Source organism: Podarcis cretensis (genome assembly GCF_951804945.1).
Source record: "Podarcis cretensis genome assembly, chromosome: 11".
In the NCBI taxonomy this organism is placed as follows: Eukaryota; Metazoa; Chordata; class Lepidosauria; order Squamata; family Lacertidae; genus Podarcis; species Podarcis cretensis.
Window position 1 is genome coordinate 29,567,454 of NC_137180.1, and position 23,010 is coordinate 29,590,463.

Consider the following 23,010-nt stretch of genomic DNA (forward strand, 5'->3'; position numbering starts at 1 on the left):
ATATCACTTTGTGCTACTCTGGCATCAAATACAAGGTAAGTGGGGCAAAATTGCACAATTTTCTGCTACAGAATCCTATAAAATTAAGCTCCAAGGCAGATAAGGAAAAGTACCAAATGACAGTATTGTCTATTTTCCCTATTAATTGGGAATTACCAGTTCTTCCTAGCAGCAAAATAAGCAGGTTCTGCTTAGACCTACCTATACAAAACCATTAATAATAATGTAAATATAATTAAGCATGTTGTGTTTAACCGGTATATTTATTAATATCCCACCCTTGTCTGGTATAAATCTTGTGGTCTATAGAAGATTCAAAAGTTAGAAATAAAAAACCTATTTTTTCTGTACACTTTCCCTTAAATAACTAAAGTAATCATTAAACGAATATGCACTGTAGCTTTTAATTTTATGGATTTTATATGTGATCAAATAATCTTTTATTATTTTTTCTTAAATAATCCAAATTTCCCTTATCTTCTGAATAGTCTTTCATTGAATTTCCAGCTCACTGGATTGACAGGTGCTCAATATCTGATATGTCTGATAATTTTAATAGTTACTGACAGATAGTAAGATGTACTAATTCTGCCTTCTCCTAGTAAGAGAACTAAAATAAAGATAATAATTAAGAATAAAGCTTTTAAAACTTATCACTGCATTAAATGACTTGTTAAATTCTATTCATAAAGTGTTAACTTGTTTTTCCCCCAAAAAAGAGACATGAGATTTGTCTAATTAGGCAGGAATTTTAAGGTTTTAAACCTTTTGTGAAAAGAACAGGTTCATTAGATTGAACAAGGAAGACAAAGCCAGTAGTTACAGCTGCCTCCTTTCATCCACATATTAAAATGAATAGGGATGGTTCTACCTTGCATTCTCTATCTCCTATGTCTCATGGGCTTTAGGTAAGATAGACCCTGCATTACTACTTAGCTTCCCATAGCTGGAATTTAAAATGTTTCTATCAACTTCTCCTTATTTTTCTGCTACAGATTTTGGTAGAACTTGACATTAAGGTTGACCTCAGGCTGCTCCCACCACTATCTAATTCTCCTTTTTCCCTATAAAGCTCTTGTGCAAGTTTCCTGCATGTTGTTTCCCTAGTCTGGTGATGTAGAGCAGGTGAAAGGGATCAGGTGCAGGAAAATACACAGTGCAACAACATCACTATATTAATCATATCATATTATCACAATATAGGTAAATGTTTGTTTCAGTGGGACAGCTATTGAAAGGAATTAGATGGTCTATGACCATTGTATTTCAGATGTAATAGGTTTTAAATGTTATTTTAAAGTGCATAATACAGAGGAATGTAAAACTAAACAATGATGGCTGAGAAAAGATTAGGGTAGGGTACGTGTTGCAAAATAATTGTGATTATCAGTTTCTTTCTGTTTTGTACTTGCCTCTGGTCAGTGTATTGCAGCTACAGTTCTTCATTCTTCCCACTCTTGTTTGTTCTTTGGTTTTTCTCTTCTTTAAAAGCTCCTTAAAAGTTAACTTCTTTTGGCCTTGCTATCTCTCTTTTACTTTATATTTCCTTCTGTTTCTTTAAAAAAAGCTCCCTATTTTATAACATGTGCAAGTTATGATGTTCCATTTTTTTCTTAGTGAATGTACTGCATGTTAGGAAGCGGGTTGTGTGTGTCTGTTTAAAGAAGTGTGTGGTGCATATCTGCATATTATTTCTCTCTTTTTAAAAAACCCTTCTTATCCATTGTGTTTCTTGTCTATTTGGATTATAAGCCTCTTGGGCAGGAACATTTTGTTTACTTTTTAAAAAAGCATCTAGCATATCTCAAGCTCCAAATAAATAACCATGATCATAATTAGTGTTATCTTCACTTTCTAGGAAAATGGCTCTCCTGAAGAACATGCAATTTACATATGGGACCACTTTATCTCCCAATCAGCAGCTGAAAATGTTTTTTTTGTGGCTCACAGTTATGGTGGACTTGCATTTGTGGAATTGGTGAGTATTGCTGTTTGGTTATTCCTTATTTTCTTTTGTTCACATAGTTGCCAAAGTGTTAGGTATTGTTGTTCTTAAGTATGTGGACTTAAAACCATATTTCCTTTATATGCTATGGCTATGTTCATTCATTTTCCCCCCTTTTGCTAAGTAAAACAAGGCTGGATAACCTTTTTTGACCCAAGAGCCACGTTGACAGTCAGGCACCCTTAAAAGGGCCACATGCCAGCCGTAGACAAGGCAATGTATGCATGTGTGTGTGTGTGTGTGTGTATACACACACACACACACACACACACACACACACAGACATACAGAACTCTATTTCACACTCTCATTTTTTCACTTATACACACATACACAAGCAGCCACACCCCCATGCATACAATCTCACACACAAACATACATACATACAAACAAACACAGATGCACACACGCAGCATTTCCATCCATCCAGATCATTCTGTGCAAAGTAAAATATGACACTTCTTCCCACCCTCCAGTCTACCACTGTGCCATAGAGCATAAAAATGCAGGCTTTAATTATTATTATTATTATTATTATTATTATTATTATTATTATTATTATTATTAATTTAATTTGTATGCCACCCTCCTTCCGAGGATCTCAGGGTAGTTCACAATCTTACAAACTAGTCATGCCTATATCCCCCTCATTTCCAGCCCCTCATTCTTTCCTGCTACTCCAAACCCCTCTAAACATATCACATTTCCTTCTCTTAGTAGGGGGGCAGAAGTGATGGCGAGAAAAATAGCCCTCTCCCCCCAGATCGTTCTCTTTCTTTTCGTCCTCCTTATCCCATCCTAATCAGGGGACATGGTGTTTTATGGGACAGTTGTTTGTTTAAGGGAACCTTTTGTATTTACATAGGGCAATCAAGGATGGGATGAAAGGACACTACTTTCCCTGTTCTTTTTATACACTCACATGCTCTTGTGAAGGGAAGTGGGGAATGGTGTAGGAGGCTGCTATGGTGATGGCTTTGGATGGCCGAAAAGAAGTAATAGAGATAGGCAGGAAGAATCACTAGACTTCTTCCCTCAGTCCTTGGATTTAAGAGCAGGGGACTCGTAATCTGGTGAACCGGGTTCGCTTCCCCACTCCTCCACCTGCAGCTGCTGGGTGACCTTGGGCCAGTCACACTTCTCTGATGTCTCTCAGCCCCACTCACCTCACAGAGTGTTTGTTGTGGGGGAGGAAGGGAAAGGAGAATGTTAGCTGCTTTGAGACTCCTTTGGGTAGTGATAAAGCGGGATATCAAATCCAAACTCTTCTTCTTCTTCTTCTTCTTCTTCTTCTTCTTCTTCTTCTTCTTCTTCTTCTTCTTATTTGCTACATTTGTATCCCACTTTTCTTCCTAGGATCTATGCGTGAACAGAGAGAGGAAGTTCATGGGTTGGGAAACTCGTTTCTTGATTTGAGGGCGGGTCTTGTGAACTCCTGTATTCAAGCTAGGCTCAGTTGAAATTTCACAACACCCATAGTAAGATCCTTCCCTTTATCTCAGACAATATTGGAAGGGCCTCCATTAGAGTAATGAGAATCAGAACAACCTGGAACTAGATAGAATAGTGTGGGCGATTGGACATAGGACATGTTTACATTTTGGAATTTTGATCCTACAGGCATCTAGAAAAGTTTTGCCCATTTTAAATGGGTAAAAGGACTGAAAATACCTGTATGGCCCTTGGCTCATACAGTTTATTTCTCTTTATCTCGGACCTAATAAAATTAGTCCTTGTGTTAGTAATGTTCTTGCTCCTGAGAATTTGTAATATACTTGCATATCTTGGGATTTCCCCAGCCTGCTTATACCTCTCCCTTGTCCATGGATAGTGTTATTTTTACTATGTAAGGATACATACACATTCAGTTTGCTGTTAATAAACAGTATAAGATATTGATGGATTAGTATCAGCATTCTCAATTGACATATCTTTTGTTCATGCATTTTGTCTGTGGGTATTTATACCAGAGAACAAAATGATGTGATATGACTACAGTACTGTGTTTTATTTTTATTGTATGTAAGAATGAATGATAAATATGTGGGCATTTGACTGTTGCAGAAACTGAAATAGAAAGCATACTGGACCATATTGCTTTGTAATTCTTTGAAGTTGTATGGGTCTCACACCCTTTGGTTTCCATGCGATGGGGGGGGGGAGCACTCTAGATATGTCGTGAGTGCACTTTATGCATGCTGTAAAGGATTGCCAAGAGTGGCTCCTGTTGCTTTAGCACTTTCTGACTAGCAGCTTTAATGATGTAAAGTAAAGCATTGCTCTTTTGTTTTTAGACAAGATATTAAACATGCATGCGATGATTCCGATATTCAGTTTGGCTTTTTGCAAGTTATTCCTCCTGTGAATGAGTATGTCATGAGTTGCATAGTATAAGTAGGAGATGTCACTGTTAAACAGTGCAATCATACAAATGTCTCTGTGGCTTCCTCTCAGGTAAGGGGGCATAGGATCACAGCTTGAGTTGTCCCCTGTGGCTGTGAAAATCTTACCTATATTTAAGCTTATTTGAGGTAGCTCAATACAAACTTGGGTTTCTTTCACTTGTTCTGTTGGGCAACCGACAAAGTATATTACTACATTTTGTATTGTATTATGCTTGTGGCTGTGAAGGCTTTCCATAAATAGTGCATATGTTAGGAGGTGAGTGAAGTGGAAAGAAGGAGGGAAAAGAGGGAGTGAGATGGGGGAGATTCCAAAATCATTCTGTTAGCAGTTTTGTGGGGGAGAAATGGCTTGATTTTAATTTTTGTTGCCATTTCACTTGGTAGGGCTAAACCCTGGTTGACTTAATGGCCCAGCTATCACTGTCCCTAGCTATAATTAAAAAAAAAAGGCAATACACAAAAACGAAGTTTGTGTGTGAGAGAGAATTCAATTCCTTTTAAAGTGAATGCTTTTCTAGGCTTTTGTGTGTGCTGTGCAATTGCACCTAGTTACTGAGGGGAAATATTGCTTTCTTGTAGTGTCACAGTTGATATTAAGCATAAGACAAAAGCAGTTACGGTAACAACAAAAGTCTTTTACCAAATCACATCTCTTATGTTTTCAAATTTGCAGCTCTAAGGTGGTAGTATGTCACAATTTGGTTCAGTGCACCAAAAAACAAGTTGAGAAACTTATTAAATGCCAAAAAATTAACAAGTGTCTAGATTCGAGGCCTTTTTTTAGCTTGAGGCCCTAGGCTAAATGGCCCTCCTGACCCCTGACCTTGACTACACCCATAGTTAATAGTATGAATGCACCAGTTACCATGGTAGGGAACCAAAATACACTTTTAAAGGTCATTTAGTTTTATATTTATTTTGTTTTATAATGGAGATGGATGACATTATGAATTTTACATGTAGAGATGGTACTCCTGTATTGAAAATTGTTTGTTTTTAGTCCTTTACTGCTTGGTAAATAAAATGAACTTTTGGTTTTAGAGATGATAGGAAAGTGATGCTCCTGTGATACTTTGTTTTCTAGACTTTGATTAGTATGTATCTGGCACAACTAGGCAATGAATAAGAAAGATGTTCATTTGTCACATGGTTTCCCAATTTTTCCAGTGCTGGAACAAGTTTTCCTGTTTCAGAAAGCAATATGCTAATTGTTCTTGTTGCTTCACTATTTCTCCAGCCGTATTGTGAATGATGAACAGAAAACAGAGAATTATCTGTCTAGCCTCCCAAATATTTGACTGACATGATCAGCTGTAATTTTTTACATTTTTATCACCCTTTGTAACTAGAAAATATTGTCTTGTCTAGTCAGTGCTATGCAGAAGTAAGCAGTAAAAAGACCTTCCGTGTTTTCAAAAGACGTTATTAACAATTAACATTTTAAATGATACATATAATTTCTCCATATATTGTAATGATTTATGTTTTTAGCAAACTGTTAATTTGAGGAACTCTGTTGGCAAGAGATGTAACACATTCAGTTTGTTAATTCTTAATTTTAAAAATAGAAATGTTTGCTTGAAGTATTAAGATTCAAAACCGTTTTGAACTAAAGCTTCCCCTCTCCCTTTTCAGTCACTGTCTTGAGATGGCATGGCTAACAGATGACCAATGTGTCATTCCCATTTTGCTTGTTTCTCTTGTCACGCTGGTGGATATTTCTCCACTTTTGTTCTACTTTAATATGAATCACACAGATGTTTCAGAACAAGATTTGACTTCTGACCTTGGGGCTTCTAGGGTCAGGGTACTCAGGGCCTGTGAAATTATCACAAGCAGAGCTAAAGTTTTTCTCCATCGCAGGAAGTAAGCAGTAAGTAAGAAGTTAAAAAGGAGCTTTGTCAGATAGACAAGATGGTCTCAGTAAGGGTCAGCTTCTGTAGTCTGCTATCTCTGCAGGAGGTGTGTGCATGGGAGGAAGAATATAATATATAGCCACTGGGACATCACATATCTATCACACGTGCAAAACTAGTTCTGAAGAATACATTTCACAGAAGATAACAGATTTAAGAAAAGATCTATACTATGGAAAAGAGTTTTAACAATGTATTTAATATATTTATTTGCTGTAAGTACAGGCAACCTGAATGATTGATAAATCAACTGTTGAAATACTTCACTTTTTCCAAACATTTGGCTTTTTTTGTCCTTTAAAAAACAGGAATGTTTATTGAGTGAAAAATATATTTAACAGTGAGCTACAGTGGTTCTTGTCTTCTTAAATAATTTATTTCCAAATATTTATTTAACGGTTTTTTGTGATATTTAAGTGCTGCTAGGGAATACATGCTCTTTTTCACTAAGCCAATTCAAACAATCATTTCAGAAATGTAAGAGTCACCATGAAGTAACTATTGTACCTTAGAAACAGACATAGAAAAATGTCCCATGGAATAGAGCAGTGCAAACTGGTCCTTTAGGGCAAATGGGGGGCTGCCCCCAGCAACCTCACTCTGCTCTCTGTCACCCTAGCTACTTCCCTTCATAATTGCAGTGTGCAGTCCAGTGTGTGGCACTGCCTGTCAGCTTCCTCCTTCTTAGTCTCATTTGATGAGTTGGAACTTTAGGTAGTAACCACTATGCTCAATAAAGTTTTGATTATTGAATCATTTTGCATACAAAAAAATAAACCTGTAAACTTTTCAGATATTTATTATACAAGACCCATGTAAGAGCAGGATATGCATTTAAAACCTATGCACAGATAGATATAGTGATATTGTTATATACATCTAAGAAATACATATATAAAACCATGGTTTTCCAAGCAATATTGTTGCTTGAGGTCACTTGCTTAAGAGTTGGACCGACTTTGGTAAACCAAAGCAAATCACCCATCTGCAAGCTTTGCAGCTCAATTTCAAGTTAAGGTAACTAAATTGGAGCCCCTACATAGCAAGAGTTTAGTTTTGAAGTAGTTTCTTAACAACATTTAATTTAACTATTTACCAGTAAACTAAGCAGGAGATGCCAAATTAGGACTTTCAGAGTAGAACAAGACTTTTAACCTATTTTGAACCTGTAGTGTGACAACCTGTAGCATCTGTTGTAGGAGGAGGAGTTTCTAGCTTGCTGTGTTTGGAATTTTGATCAAAATGAATGCAGACATTAAAATAGTTATCTTGGCTTTCTTGGCTTCACATTAATATTCCAATGAGAGGATGAGCACTTCAGTGGGGCAGGGGTAAGGGAAGAACTATATAGTGAGTTCTTAGAGGAAATACAGGGAGCCTACACTACATCATACTGTGTGACAGCCCACCAAGCTCTCTTGTTATTGTACTGAGGAGCTACTGTTCTCCAGCCTTTCAGGGTTCATAGATTACAAAATAAATAACTGAATGTGACTCAATATGTGTAGGAAATAAAATTTCTAATAAATATATCTAAATAAATTGTTTTTAACATGTTATGTAAGAACTAATAATAATTATTAATATAAGCCCACTGGGCAGCTTACAACACATTAAAAAATTGTAAAACATTAGACATAATTTTTTTTCCTGATACAGGGTTGCTTTCAAATGTGAACTGATGGTAAGACTGAGAAAATGTAAGATACACAAATTAAAAGTTTGAAATTAAATTTTAGGCTAATAGATAACTAATAGATAATTTTAGGCTAATAGATAACTAATAGATAATTTTAGGCTAATAGATAACTGTTCTCAGTACCAAAAATAGATGTGTGTCATAGCATTCTTCTTATGGAATTTCAAAATTCTAACCATATCACATTTTTTTTCATATTTCCTTTTATACTGTCATTGAAATAGAGATTATTACTTACCCCATAGCTCACCTCTTGCTTTGCCTACTGAGAGCTAGACATAGATAGCATGGTTCTAATTAAATTCTTAGTACTATGAAGTATGTAAATAAAGAGAAGCTCCATCTTTAAAGCAACTTCTCAAAGGAATGTATTAATTTTTATGTACTACCATTGATATGTGTACTTTAGAGAGGAACAAAATTAAAAAGGCCCCAACCCTGAAGAAGTTAGAATGGAAATTTTAAAAGAACAGGAGTAGTGGGGGGGGGCACAAATGCAGTAGGGGAAGCATTTTTCCAAAGGCAGTTTATTTAAAATAATTATATCTTGCCTTTCTTCACAACACACCTCTAAGGTGGCTGATAATAAAGATTAATACATAAAGAAAGGGCAGTATCCAGTACCAATCATACTCGGATCCATTGAAATCGTTGGCATTAAGCCCATTTATTTCAAAGGGTCTACTCTGAGTATGACTTAGTTGGCTATCGACAACTTTTTAAAAGGCATTGGTAACATCTGAAAATACTGGGGTGAATGATGGAAAAGCTGCATTCTCCTGGTCTAAATATTGCTGCTGGTATAACTGTTGCTCTTTGAAGTTCCATATTGACCATGGAAACAATAACTCCCTTACCCTAATATGTGCAGTGTGGTAATCAGGACTAGAAAAGACCAGAAAGCACCAGATGTGCTAGGGCTGCTTTTCAACCAGGCAGCTGGACAATCAAGAGCTTTTCTCTCTTTCTGGTGGCAAGACGATCAAGTAAAGGTTTGAATGGGGGAGGAAATGATTATAAATGTCCACTCCCCTAACCTTCGATGTTGCCACTGCTGGTGATGAGGTGGCTGTTTCAGTTGCACATGTATACAAGTTACTCATACTTCATTTCCAGTGCAGTTTTCCTATATGACCCCACTTCATACACCTGCAGAGTCGGGAAACAAATTACTACTGGTTTCTAAGAATGTTTCAAGGCACTCACCTACCATGGTGGATATTGGGAGTCTGAATTGAGAACAACTGTAGTATTTTAGAAACCAAATACTGATAAAAGAAACTAAATACTGATAAAAGAATAGACGTAGAATGTATTTCAAGGTTTGGGGCCTAGTGTGAAACCTAGGGGGCTTTGTTGTTGTTAATTATTATTCTCTGAATGTTGAAGGGAAGAAGCAATAGTATTGTAACAGAGTGAATATCAAAGAAAGCCTCTGTTGTGCAAGGGCTTGAACATGCACACAAGTGTTTCTTGTTTCCCCACTTCACCTGTGGTGCAACACTGCAAAGAGGTTGTTGCCAAAGTTTTCCCAACTTTTGGAGGCAGAGGTCCTAGGGTCAAATCCTGACAGCTCCAGCTAATAGGATCTGGGAGCTCTGCCTGGTGCCTAGGAGAATGTCTGTGAGAGCAGACAATTCTGGGCTAGATGGAGCACTTTTGATGGGAATGAGGCTGGGTGAGGCATGGACTTGCATGCCCTCTCCTCCACACTTCTCTGGTACACCATAAAGAGGGGAGTCAGAAGCTTTTGTTTCCAGTTTTAAATTAACCACAGTTTGATGTAATGTCCAGATTGGGAAGAACTTCAGTTAGTTTTAATTATGGTGTGTCTGAACAAGTCATGTTGTAAGGCACATTTTGGAATGGGCTCAGACAAATCATAGTTTAAACTAACTAGTTTGTCCTGGTTTGGGGATAAAGACAAATCATAAATAGTTTAAATTCAGAAGTAAATACTTTTGTTCTCACTATGATTTAGCATTGCACATGAATGAGGCCACTTTAAGGCATCTTCATATGTTCATATATGTTGTTCATATCGTTTTTCTTCTTTGGTCCTAATGTGAAAGCTATTGAGCAAATGTACTTTCACTGTTAGTTGAATAAGCTGTGTCACTGACATGACTGCAGGCAAATCCAGTGTAAAAGAAATGTTTTGTGAGAATCAGGCTTTGAGACAATAATGAGAATCAGAGGGACAACCGGACATGTTAGAGTTATACAGTACACTTAACCATAAAGTCTTGGACTCTGAATTATTAGTGTTTGTCAAAGCAGGAATTCAAAAATAGACTTTTGATGCCAATACTATATTGGCTCTTTAAGAAAAAGTCAAGTATAACAAAAAAATAGTATATACTGTAAATGCAATAGTTAGCCCATACAACTCCATATTCAGTGTATCCAGAGGTTAATATTGTTGCTAACCAGAGATCACAGGGACTTAAATTTGAAATCAATAAAAAGCATGCTAAATCTTTTTGATTACACTAAATGTATCCATGCTTCTGTGCATCTTAGTGTTGCTTAGCTATTTGAAAATATTGAGTAGTTTATAGTTGACCCATGTGTTATCTACCAATTAACATAATTATAAAGACACTTGGTATAAATCCTTAAATGCTGACTTGATAAACCTATTACATAAGAAGCTGAATGACTACCCACACTGCTGTGTGCTGCGCTTTTATATCTAATCCTCGGCTGAGTAGTCTTTCATGGCACAGACATGGTGGGAAATTAATGTAGTTCTGATAAAACTGGACTATGTTCTGTTAAGATTAAAGTGTTAAAAGAGAATGGAACCTCTTTTTCCCCAGCCTAACTTCCTTATATTATACAACTTGTATCATTTTGTATCAATATAAAAAGATGAGACTCCTGATTTTTTATTTTATTTTGCTCCTTCATTCCACATTCTTTATATTTCTTACTATGGGCCAGATTAACTGTATGTGTTAACCAAGTCGCATTACCTCAGTTTATATTGATGGAAGATTTGTCCTAATATTCTAGGGTGTGGCCCAGTGGTGTATCAGTGCAGCTTCACAGAAATCAAGTTTTCACCATTTCTCCTTCCAGTGGAAAAACACAGAAAAATACCCAGGCAGCTTAATAAGACAGTGCAGGATTGGGAGGTCTGTGTGTCTTTCCCATCTGCTAGTTGAGTTCCCTCTCTGTGCTATGCAACTTACTTGTGCTTCAGGTATGAGGAACTTGCCTGGCACCTGGAATATGTAAGGTGTCCACAGTTCCTGAAGTGTCTCTTCATACTGTCTTTGTCCATATCCATATGCTCACATGCATGTTGGGAAGGTTTTAGGGTCTGTCTTGACAATAAGATAAAGCAATAACCATTTCCCAAATCCCAAAAGGTGTCTGCCATGTCCCCACCCCCACCCCAGACTTCCCTTAATTTGTTTAAAGACTACCTTGCAAATGTGACTTGTGCTTTTATTGGCTGAAAAGGTGCCAGCTGTCACCCCACCCAGCATGAATAGGCTTAAAAATAGCCTGTGGCCAGGCAGCCTTTGCCCTCACATCAGGACCACTCACATTCCATCACAAGTTGGTCTGGGATCATCAGAAAGTCTGCAGTGGACTGCATGCTCTCTTGTTACTCATGGGAGACCAGAAGCTACTTTATAAATAACTAGGAAAGTTCTCTCTTTATTTTCAATATTCTGCTTACCTGTTTGCCTCTTCCTTCCTTGTTATTTTTAACAGAACTTCATATAATTTGGCTCTTGGGGTCTGAAGTGTGTTTATGCCAAACTCTAGGATTATTTTAGTTACAGGTAGTTAGCCATGTTGGTCTGCCGTAGTCAAAAGAAATAAAAAAATGCCTTCCAGTAGCACCTTAGAGACCAACTAAGTTTATTGTTTATTATTATTGTAATCTTCCATGTACCTTGCTGCTGAGTGCATACTACTTGAGTAGAAAAGTGGGATTTCATGGGGAAAAGAGCAGGATGTTCTGAATCTCAGAGTGGGGAAGGCATCTGTTGTTCCTCATAAACTGAGATAAAGAAAAGTAGGCAAACTTTCCCTATCCCCACCAACCCCCCGGCCTATCAACCACTATCCCAACATGCAGCACAAAACCTCCAGATAAAAACCTGGCAGAAGTCTAAAAGACTTCTACAAAAACCCATAGCAACACAAGAACCACAAAACAAACTAAGGGACACCCAAATACCTTGGCTAACTCACCATCAACTACATGCCTTCTTAAACAATCCAGCAGTAAAATCAGAAGCCACTAGACCCTTGACCACCTTCAAAAACCTGATAGCAGAGGAACATGGCAAGGGGATGGTAACCACAATATACAAAGTCCTACAAGAGATATACAAAATAACTAAACAGGTATTAGAACTCACCCTAGAACTGGCCCTACTGGACGTCTTCCAAGTTTCATAATGACCACTAACATTATACAGAGCTTATAACCCACCTACTCTCAACAACCAGAAGCCTCATAGCCAGACACTGGAGAAACCTGTCAGGAGTAAACATGGACCAATGGTATCAAATTGTATGGGAAAAGCCTTACTAGAAAAGCTTACCAATAGACTGAAACTGACATGGGCACAAATAGAAGAGGATGCCTTTACCCTAGTATGGCTCCCCTGTATCACATACCAACAAGACAACAAGGATCCACCGACAGCATACAAATCAATCTGGCTTACCTGACCCAACAAGCCCTCCCCCCTCGCGAATACAAACAAACCCCACTGCAGACAACCAACCACACCCTGCCCCTCAATACCTCTCACTACCAAGGAAATGTAATAAATGAATAGAAAGAGACACTGACACAAAAGTTGACACTGACACAAAACCCACTATGTACACTGTACAAAAGATATAAGCCTCACCACAACACCCCTCCTCTCCCCCCTCTTCTTCCCCAACCTTATACTGTACTCAACACTATAATGTCTCATAACAAATGTAGCTGATATGTAAGAAAGACTGTACAACCAGAAAAAGAGAGAAGGCATGGACCAGGAAAATCTGATACATAGATAGATAGATAGATAGATAGATAGATAGATAGATAGATAGAGTGGTACCTCTGGTTACGAACTTAATTTGTTCCGGAGGTCCGTTCTTAACCTGACACCATTCTTAACCTGAGGTACTTTAGCTAATGGGGCCTCCCGCTGCCGCCGCACTGCCTCAGCGCGCTTTCTGTTCTCATCCTGAGGTAAAATTCTTAACCCGAAGTACTATTTCTGGGTTAGCGGAGTCTGTAACCCAAAGTGTTTGTAACCCAAGGTACCACTATAGATAGATAGATAGATAGATAGATAGATGGCTGAGAAGTGCAGGGGCCACTCTCTCTGGGTTCTTTTGGAAGTAATTGGTTTTACCTTCCAGAATTCACTCTGCTTGGGGGTTATAGATATTAATAAGGTGTATGTTATAATTTTGAGATGTGACTGGCCTACTTTGAAAGGAAGGGCATAAGAAAGTCTCCCTGCGTCTCCCTTGCATTACACATGGTTTGGACAGGAACAGAAATAACATATATTTGTTTTCCAAGTCTCCATCTTGCAATATTTTTTCTTACTCCTCAAGCATTTTTAATTGAAGTACTGGAAATCTTTAGACCTCCATGAAAATGGTCAGTCAGGTACTTGATTATTTGCTTTTTCATACAGTTGGAAAATCTGATGCTTTATTTAACACAGAAAGCATTTGAGCGCACCAATTGTTTTAAAGGTGACACAGCTTAGTGGTGCTGTAGTATAAAATGAAACGATCTTAAGGGAAGAGTTGGGTTGACATCCTAAGTTCACATTGCATTTCCCATTTGAAAATTTAGAGTTTAGAGATCTGAAAATATAGTAGCATTTTAATACTCAGTTTCATGACAAACATTTTTATTTTCCTTGTTCTGTCTTTGGTCTTGCACCTGAGCTGTTAGTTACCAAGGAGTTTGATTATGCTGTATTATTTGTTTTGGGGTATCTCTCTTCTATTTGTGCTTACCTAGCTGTTACTCCAATAGTATTCTTATATTACTGTTCTATAAAAGTTGGAGAGTATGTTGATCTTGTTTACAAACATGATACATTTTAGGAATTTGTTTTCAAAATGAATGATTATTTGTAAAAAAAAGGTGTGTGCAAATTTTCAGGAGAAGAATTATTTGTTACTATTTATCCTTTTCAATGAATTATTATATTTGCATTGATGCAGAAAGTGGTCTGCCATCTACGGTAAATTCAGCTTTACAAATATTTTATTAGTCATATTAAATATGTTTGATATATGTTGAAGGAAGAATAATTCTCTTCTTTCTTTTATATAAGCATTAGCTCAATTGAAGACCCCTTTATAATGAGGATGCAAATAAGTTGAAGCATATATTGAGAGTACATTTAAATGAAAGAGTCAAAAAATAATAATTTTTAAAATGTAATTAAAAGGCAATGATTCATTCCATTTCAAGAGGTACAGAGAAGTGTGCAGAAAGAACTGGATTTAAAAAAACCTGATGCTTTAAAAAGTTTTTATTCTCAGACCAATCTTGCTAAATTAAATATTTTGATTTCTTAATGTTGCTGAAATGATACTGATAGTTCATTGTTATGTTCTTTTAAAACTGTAATTCAGTTTGCCATCTTACACTATTGCTCTGTACAGACCTCCTGTAATTTTCAACTAGCTGTTGAGAATAACCTAGTTTAAGAGTTCAGCTGAGAACGTGAGGGATTCATCATTATATATTTACTGTCTGAGGCTGATATAGCTGTAAGGTTTTTCAGATCCAATTGATCTATTGCGCATGTTCCCTCCCTAGGTTGCAGGACGTGCTTCTATTTGCATAAGGCCCTGGGCAAGGTTCTTTCTTGCATTGATTGGCCTGTCCAAGGGAGCCTGATGTGTTCTTGCATTGATCACTTTGTCTTTTCTTGGAAGACAGTGTTACACTGAGTTCATCTCAAACATTCTAGGGAGAAGGTAAAACTTTACTGCAGATGTCTCAATTTTATTCAGATGTTCCTTTGAGTACAGGTTTGGTGTTTTTCTTCCAGGACACCTGTCTCTTTATTCTAATTTGAATATCTTTCTGCTTTTTGGTGTACTGTAGCCTGCATTATATTGAAAAGTTATGTGAAAAACAATTCCCAGCATGTATACTATTTTTTCCATATTATTTTGGTTCAAAATACTGTAATGCATTTTGCTCCTAGCAAAAATAAATTACCGGTACATTTTCTTAAGGATTTAGAAGCCTAGATATGAATTAACTCTGTTTTTGTTGGTGTCTGTTCCCTCTTCCCTTTCTAACCCTGAATTTCTTCAGTTTGAAACATTGAGACGTTATTCTTTTTCTTTTTCTTTTGCAAACAGCTGTAGAATACAGTGGTAGATAGGGATCTCAGTATTGATGTAGATAATGTTTGACTATCATGTACAAGTGAAATTGACAGTTGCAAGTGGAAAATGCAACAGAATATTGCAGTATGAATTCTGTTGTTCAGGGCTCTAGCCATTGCATCTCATTCCCCCCGAATGAAACTATCAGTCAGCTTTCTATACCCATTGAGCATTCTCAATCCCCACTGTTTTGTTTGGAATTATTTTTTTCTCCATTTGGGTTTGTGGTGAGGGTCAGGTAGACTGGTGCCTAATTCAGATACATTAAAATCTTGGATTTCTCTATTTTTGGAAACAGCTCTTTTGACCCTGGGAACATTTGAAAATTGCCTATCAGTGTGAACCCAGAAATGACCTACCCAAAGAATGAGATAGTTCTCTCTACCCTTTTTGTATCTACCTGTCTTTTTTGTCACCCTCAATTTCCTGCCACTCCTTTCCATTCCTTCTCTGACATGGTTTTCAGGTTTTCCCTCTCTGTCAGTAAACATTTCATGGGGGCTGAGCACAATAGGACATCCCTGACCCCACCTCTCCCCCCCCCTTTTTTTTACTTCAGCAAGCTTTGAAGCCTTGAACCCAAATCTGCTGATACCACCTTATGTGTGGATGTTGTTGTTTTGACTGCATAAGCAACAGCATGAATGGCATTAGAATGTAAGATGTGTTCGTCAGGGTAAGACCATATTTTCCAACAATTTCCTTTTATACTTAATGGTGGCATAAAACTGAAGTCTTAACCCACGATTGAATGACACAAACCTGATTTGAAATTCTGTTTTGAAAGTGTTTAATTGGAAATAAACCCGATATAGTCATGAGAAGAACCCTGCTGAATCTGATCAAAGGCCTCTCTAGTTTTGCATTCTGTTCCCACAGTAGTCTATTAGTTGCCAGTGAGTCAACTTTTGAAGGCCTGTAGAAAGAACGATTGGTCTTACCTGAAGTGTAGATTTGAGAGTAGGGATGTTAGAGCCAATGAAATGGGTCATGTCCTCCTGCCTAGCGTCACGTGACGAGGACATGAACCATCCCATTGGCTCCAGCATCCCACAAGGTGAATCCTATTTCTTACAATACTACTTGGTGATTATTCTGAACATCAACATTTAGTCAAAACCATACAAATCTGCTTGCGAGAGCCATCATCACTTAGTTGATTTTTCACATATCAGTTTTCGCTGCTGAAGACTGTTGTGTTTTAAAAGTGCCTTATATCTTTGGCATAGGGAACTGCTGGACCAAGTACAAAAACCAACATGTAACACAGATCATTTTTGTGACTTCAAGTCTCAATTAATTGACAAAGTAGACCCCATTGCAAAAAGATGCCTTTTATCCTAATGCACACAGTTATATATAAGAAACAAGTGCATCTCATGGACATTTGTATCCCGTTCAAGAATGCATTTTCGTGCCTATTGGGTGTGGAATCCAGTGGGGTGTTCTTTCTAGGATGCAAATGATTTCTGGTGGCTCTGAAATTTGTCATAAATACTTTAAATAAAACAATAATTTTTAATTGAAAAATAAGTTGGAGAACCGACATTAAAATGATCTTTTGCGACAATTCAACATAAAATACATAGAGCATGATCCAATCAAAGTTAAGCGCTTTTCAAATCTAGTTTGATTAGGAAACATTAAAGCATTCTTTCATGAAATCAACAGAATTGCTTCATGCTAACTATTTCACATTCCTATTTTATTCACATTTGTATTCTGATTTTGTATCTTCGTTATAAAAAAAGGAATTTATTTTAGGGAAATAGGGAATTAATAGGGAATTTTTGTAATTCCCATTTTAAAAAATAGAACTTGGATAAGTGTAATTCAGCCCGTATGTATAAAATACCTCCATTATTATGCAAATACTGTATGAGCATAGCATATCCCAAGATGTCATTTGGCTATTAGGATCTTTAGAAAATGGCCTCTCAAGTCACAAAGCTCATATTCCTCAAGAAAGCAATATAATGCCTTAAAAGTACTATCCTTTTTCTATATGAATAATGAATGTAATAGGAAAAGCCATTATTAAAACGGGAGAATACATTGACCTGTGAGTTGTATGTGAAAACTGCAACTGCATTTCATATTTGTAGAAACTGCTGACAATTCTGCTGCACTAGCAACTGAGCATACGGAAATATTTTGCAATATTATGTAGTAAAGGAACTATCAGTAATTTTAGCTATCAGTATAAATATTTTTAATTGGAAGTATTGACAGACTATTTAATGTTTAGGCATATGATGATAATATATTCAGGTAATAAATATATTTGACACCATATAATAACTTTTATCATGTTTATCTTTGGCTGATTATATTGGTTAAATACAAAAATCATTTCATGAAGTTAGAAGCTGTTTTCTTTCCAAAGTTAAAATGTATCTTTCAGAACAAACAGACAGTCAAGCAATTCAGCTGTGATTCAGAAAATCAGAATTGGAAGAATTATCATTGTAGGAATAAGACCAAACAAGTATATGGTAATACAGAAGGTCTGCTTAAAACTATTAAATTATAAAAACCTAAATTAAACTAACATTAGAAAATATTTAAGATTGCTCAGCCTCCTGGGCCTGGCGGGTGGATTGTGTAGTCTATTTTGAAGAATTCCTACAAAATTAGCATTTAATTAGGTGAAGTTGAGTTTTTTCACTCACATTTTTCCACTTAAGGGATATGTTGACCCCATATGGATTTTTTTTTTTTTTGTGGTTTCAAAGGAATGCTTTGCACTTTACTAACTTCACAGGGCCATTGCAAACATTATGTTGGTGACCCCTTAACCAATCACCAGTGCTAAGCAACTGGGAGAGGGCCATGAGATCACACTCACGTTCCCCTCTTCTTTCAGTGCAATTGCCCTGGTCCTTTCCTTGTCTGTTTTAAGCATGGTTATGCATTAACCATGATGCGTGATAATTAGGTTCCTTCTTAACCAGGGCTTGTTAACTAGCTCTAAACTCTACTTAAGTGGGAAGCTTGGCATTAGAATTGGTTGATATCAATGCCAATGTAATATGTAACCATGGTTAAGGGTGGAGGAGGTAATCCACATAGAGGAGGAGCTAATATATGGAATATACAACCCTGGGACAGATATAAAAAAAATGAAGTTAAGGCATTACCAGTGTTATGTCTCTACCACTCCATAAAGGGTAATGACAGGCATCCTTGATTTTAGAGCCAGAAATACTTTATTAATAATAGTTTTTGTATAATAAAGGTAAAGGTAAAGGTACCCCTGCCCGTACGGGCCAGTCTTGACAGACTCTGGGGTTGTGCGCCCATCTCACTTAAGAGGCCAGGGGCCAGCGCTGTCCGGAGACACTTCCGGGTCACGTGGCCAGCGTGACATCGCTGCTCTGGCCAGAGCCAGAGCCAGAGCCAGAGCCGCACACGGAAACGCCGTTTACCTTCCCGCTGGTAAGCAGTCCCTATTTATCTACTTGCACCCGGAGGTGCTTTCGAACTGCTAGGTTGGCAGGCGCTGGGACCGAGCAGCGGGAGCGCACCCCGCCGCAGGGATTCGAACCGCCGACCTTTCGATCGGCAAGCCCTAGGCGCTGAGGCTTTAACCCACAGCGCCACCTGCGTCCCTTTTGTATAATATCAACATGTAAAACATCTAGGGTTGAATACAACTAAATTATAGGCAGAGTCAACGCATTGAAATCAAGGGATTTGCATTAGCCATGTCCATTGATTTCAGTGGATCTGATTAGTTTGATTCATTGCTTTATAGAGGACATATATTTGTGTATATTGCCATAGAAAAAAAATATTTCTGCATTTGAGATATTATTAGCTGAGTAAAAGGTTATAGGGTGATTATTTTTTCTCCATGCCTTGCAGTGAAACAGTCATGTTTGATTGTCTTATTGTGATAAATATGATGTTCAGTGCTTTGTTCCCAAAAGCAGTTGCTTTGTCAATCATATTCAGTATCATGCCTCTTGATTAATATAAAATGAATTAAGTGAGAATGGTCTATTTAAAACAAACAAACATTGCATCATACTCTGAATACTTCGATGTATTGCTTGATGAAATGGTATATTTAAATTTGCTTAACTTTTTATATAGGATTAACCTGGATTATACACAGTCACAGTTGCTCTCACATGTTACATTAAGCCATTCTTATTTGCCTTTATATTTAGTTTACAGTGATCCGAAGTTAATAGAAAGAGTTGCACTGCTTATTACAGTAAATGTATCTATTTCACGTGGCTGATATCTCATGACCCTCTTAGATTGCAAAGTTTTACTCCATATTTCTTTTCTGTTTGTGGAAATAAATGAATAAACATATCTGTATTATTATGATAATAATGCAGACCCGAGCTGCATACATGGCAAGTACAGTTTTGTGTCGTTGAGACATTCAGTTACAAGTCAAGTTCCTGCCTGTTTAATTATTAACTATTTTGAACAAGGGAGAAACAACTAGATAATTACTCGAATGTTCAGGAGGACTGCATGAATCTGGTAGACCTGAAGACACACCATGTATATAAAGTTAGTGGGGAAGATTAAAATTTAAGCGTAGATTATTATTTTTTTTAAATGGCTTATTCTGAAATAATCTTAATTTGCCTCTTGACAATATTTTAAGCAACATTCTAGCACTTCATGATTGAGTAGGCACCTAGTACTTAAGAAATAGTAATTTATGAAAAAAAACAAAAATAACTATTAGATACATTCTCGCCATTTCCCTTCTGCCACCAGCTTTCTAGCTATATATCTGTATACCCTCATTATAGAGTATGTTTGGAAAATTCTTTGAATTCTTAAACAGTTTTAGGACAATAATTGTTATAACATCAAAGGCCTATTGATGCTGTTAATGCAGAAGGTGTCCCTCCCTATTTCTGCCTGACCCTTTACACAATAGTACTCTCTTCTTGCAATCATTCCAGCTGCATCCCCAGTGAAAGTTTATGTTCATGACTGTGAGCAGCAAGTGGACGCTTTACACTCTTTGCGGTATAATGTGAGTGAGTTTCTCATCTCCCTGCAAAGCAAAGCATAGTTATTTGTGTAAAATAAAAGATAAGCTTGATTAGCCTCAGAGGGACAGCTTCCATTTGGGATTTAACTGTCCCAATATGATACTATATTGGCTGGCATTTAACGTGTATGACTTGGGACTTTATTAATTTTCTAACATGAAAATCAAGGATAATTGTGTGTGTGTGTGTGTGTGGGTAGATAGCTATAGATAACAAACACACATATATTACAATTATATATTGATAAGCTAAGGAAAATAGTAAACCTCTCATTCTCTGATTAGTCTAAGCTGTTCCCCTGCAACACATCTGATAGTTTTTTTAACACTACAGTTTGTGCAGCTGAAGTTCTCAAAGCAGTATGATACATATAACATAAAACAGTTTGTAAAATCAAGGCAAGCACCATATGCATATTATTCTAGACCGTTCAGTATCATAAGAAACAGCCAGCTGCAGAAGCAGTCTCCACCATCCTTCTGATGGTGAAGAGAATGTGCTATATAGGCTTTAATGCCCCTGTAAAAATATTACAGCTTTGTACTTTCTGTAAGTAGCACCCCTTTTCAGAACAGTTATTGAAGACGGGGTCCTGATCATAGCAACATCCTTCCTGGTAATAAGAGTCAGTCTTGAGAATATGATTTGGGATTCAGAAGACATGCAGTTCTCCTGGCCCTAACACGAACATTCCCTCATTTTCACATCATGCTAATAAGCATGCATCAAGCTAATCTAATTAGAGGACTTAGGATAAAGATATGAAAAGGGTATAAACTGTGACAGACATTACAATGTATCTTAAAGGCTTCGCATAGGAATTATGTCAATACTAGCTGTCTTCAGTATGCAGTAGAAGTAGCAACATTCAATCAGTGACACTGTTTTTCCCCTAAAATGTTACTGATTAAAAACATTAATTAATTAAACTTATATTTATAGTTTTAAAGTTTCAGTTTCACACGGTATATAACTGCAAATTCATGTTTGCCACCAAATGTACACTTGCTGAGGAGCTGAGACCTTTCCAGCTCCCTGAGGAATCTGCCAATGTAAAAAAACACAGTTGCTAGCACCTGTTTGTTGCATTTATGCCTTACATTTTTGGAAATACCTTTAAAATGTCTTGTGAGAAGAGGCACACAGTGACTTTCTTATCCAAGCATACAATAGAAATTCTTGCTTTTCATTTAGTAATGATGTACTGAATATAAGTCAATTAAAGTTTCATCCAGTTTTACTTAATAGTTACTATGAAGTGTGTAAATACATAGGTACTGTCACTTTAAGCATTAATGGCTAGCATTTTATCTACTAAACTAATGCTTTTTGTGTGTATTCCATTTTAAACATTAATTTAAAATGCACATTGTAATCTTTTCATAAAGGGCTAATTATTTCCTTTTTAAAATGCAAGGATAAGAGTGAATGTCTACTAATGCTTTAAATGGAAGACTGCAAACATGTGATCTGAATTCATTTCAAAAGAGTTTTGCAGTTTTAATGGAAAAACACTAGTTTGTCAGGCTTTCTATTAATTTGTGGTCCATTTGAAAAAATAATTTGACATACATGACTGTCTTGCACTATCTGAAAGTTGTCTCTTCTGAAAAAGTCCCCCCCCCACACACACACACTTTATGTTTTTATGGGGGGTTGTTTGCATTAATTGCATTCCCTTGCTAATGAATTTGGGTGGTGTTCCATATTTATAGAATAACTTGTTTACTCTTTTCAGTGTACTTGGGGGAAAATATTTTTTTAAACCTTAAGACAAGATTACATTCTTATTTCCTATTAAAGGCTTGTTCACGTTTAGTGAAACCTGGCCACTTCGGGTATATTTTTAGGAGAGGGCTATAACATATTACTTATGTACCCGGTCATTGTTACTGAGATAATTTGCTGGAAGGCATCAAAATTAAATTATAAAATTGTTGACATCAGACCCCAACAATGTCTAAATACGGTTAACCCCCAATTAACAAAAGAAAAGGAGAAAAGTCAGAACATTCATTACAGGTTTAATTATAATATCTGGTTGATTCAAAACCTTCTTACTATGTTCTGGCTATTCCAATTTAGTCATTCAGGCCATGCTGCCTGTATTGTGTATTCAGCAATCCCTATTAGACATCTTCACAGTGAGTGATTCTGCTGGGCTTTCTGACACCCGCTTTCATGCATGGCCTGCTATTCTGTGTGGAAATGTTTTTTTTCTGAGCTGCCTGGAACATTAAAGACATCTTGGCCATGTCAGACTCTTGAGTGAGAGTGTGTGCGTGTGCATACTTTGTATGAGTATACCGCATATGTGTATCAGTTATTAGATGTAACTTATTATAATTTTTGTGTTAAACTTATATGTTTGAATATATATTTGCAATAAGTCTTTTGCATATAAACATTTTCTGCATTATATTTTTCATTAAAGATCCCAGTGAATGGAGCTTACCTTTATTCTGATTTCTGTCTGTTGTAAATAACACTAGGGGGCACTGCTTATCCTCCATTGTGGATTTCTTTTGGGACTGTGAGGAAAAACTCAGCTGAT

At 36.8% G+C, this 23,010-nt stretch overlaps 1 protein-coding gene across 6 annotated transcripts in view; it reads left to right on the forward strand.

Moving 5' to 3' along the window:
- ARB2A (ARB2 cotranscriptional regulator A) overlaps positions 1-23,010 on the forward strand; it is a 214,163-nt gene that overhangs the window by 105,729 nt on the left and 85,424 nt on the right. For all 6 annotated transcript variants that reach the window (XM_079995707.1, XM_079995706.1, XM_079995708.1 and 3 more), the window contains one exon: positions 1,859-1,978. In XM_079995707.1, the coding sequence (XP_079851833.1) occupies positions 1,859-1,978 (120 nt within the window). The remainder of the gene's footprint in view (positions 1-1,858; positions 1,979-23,010) is intronic.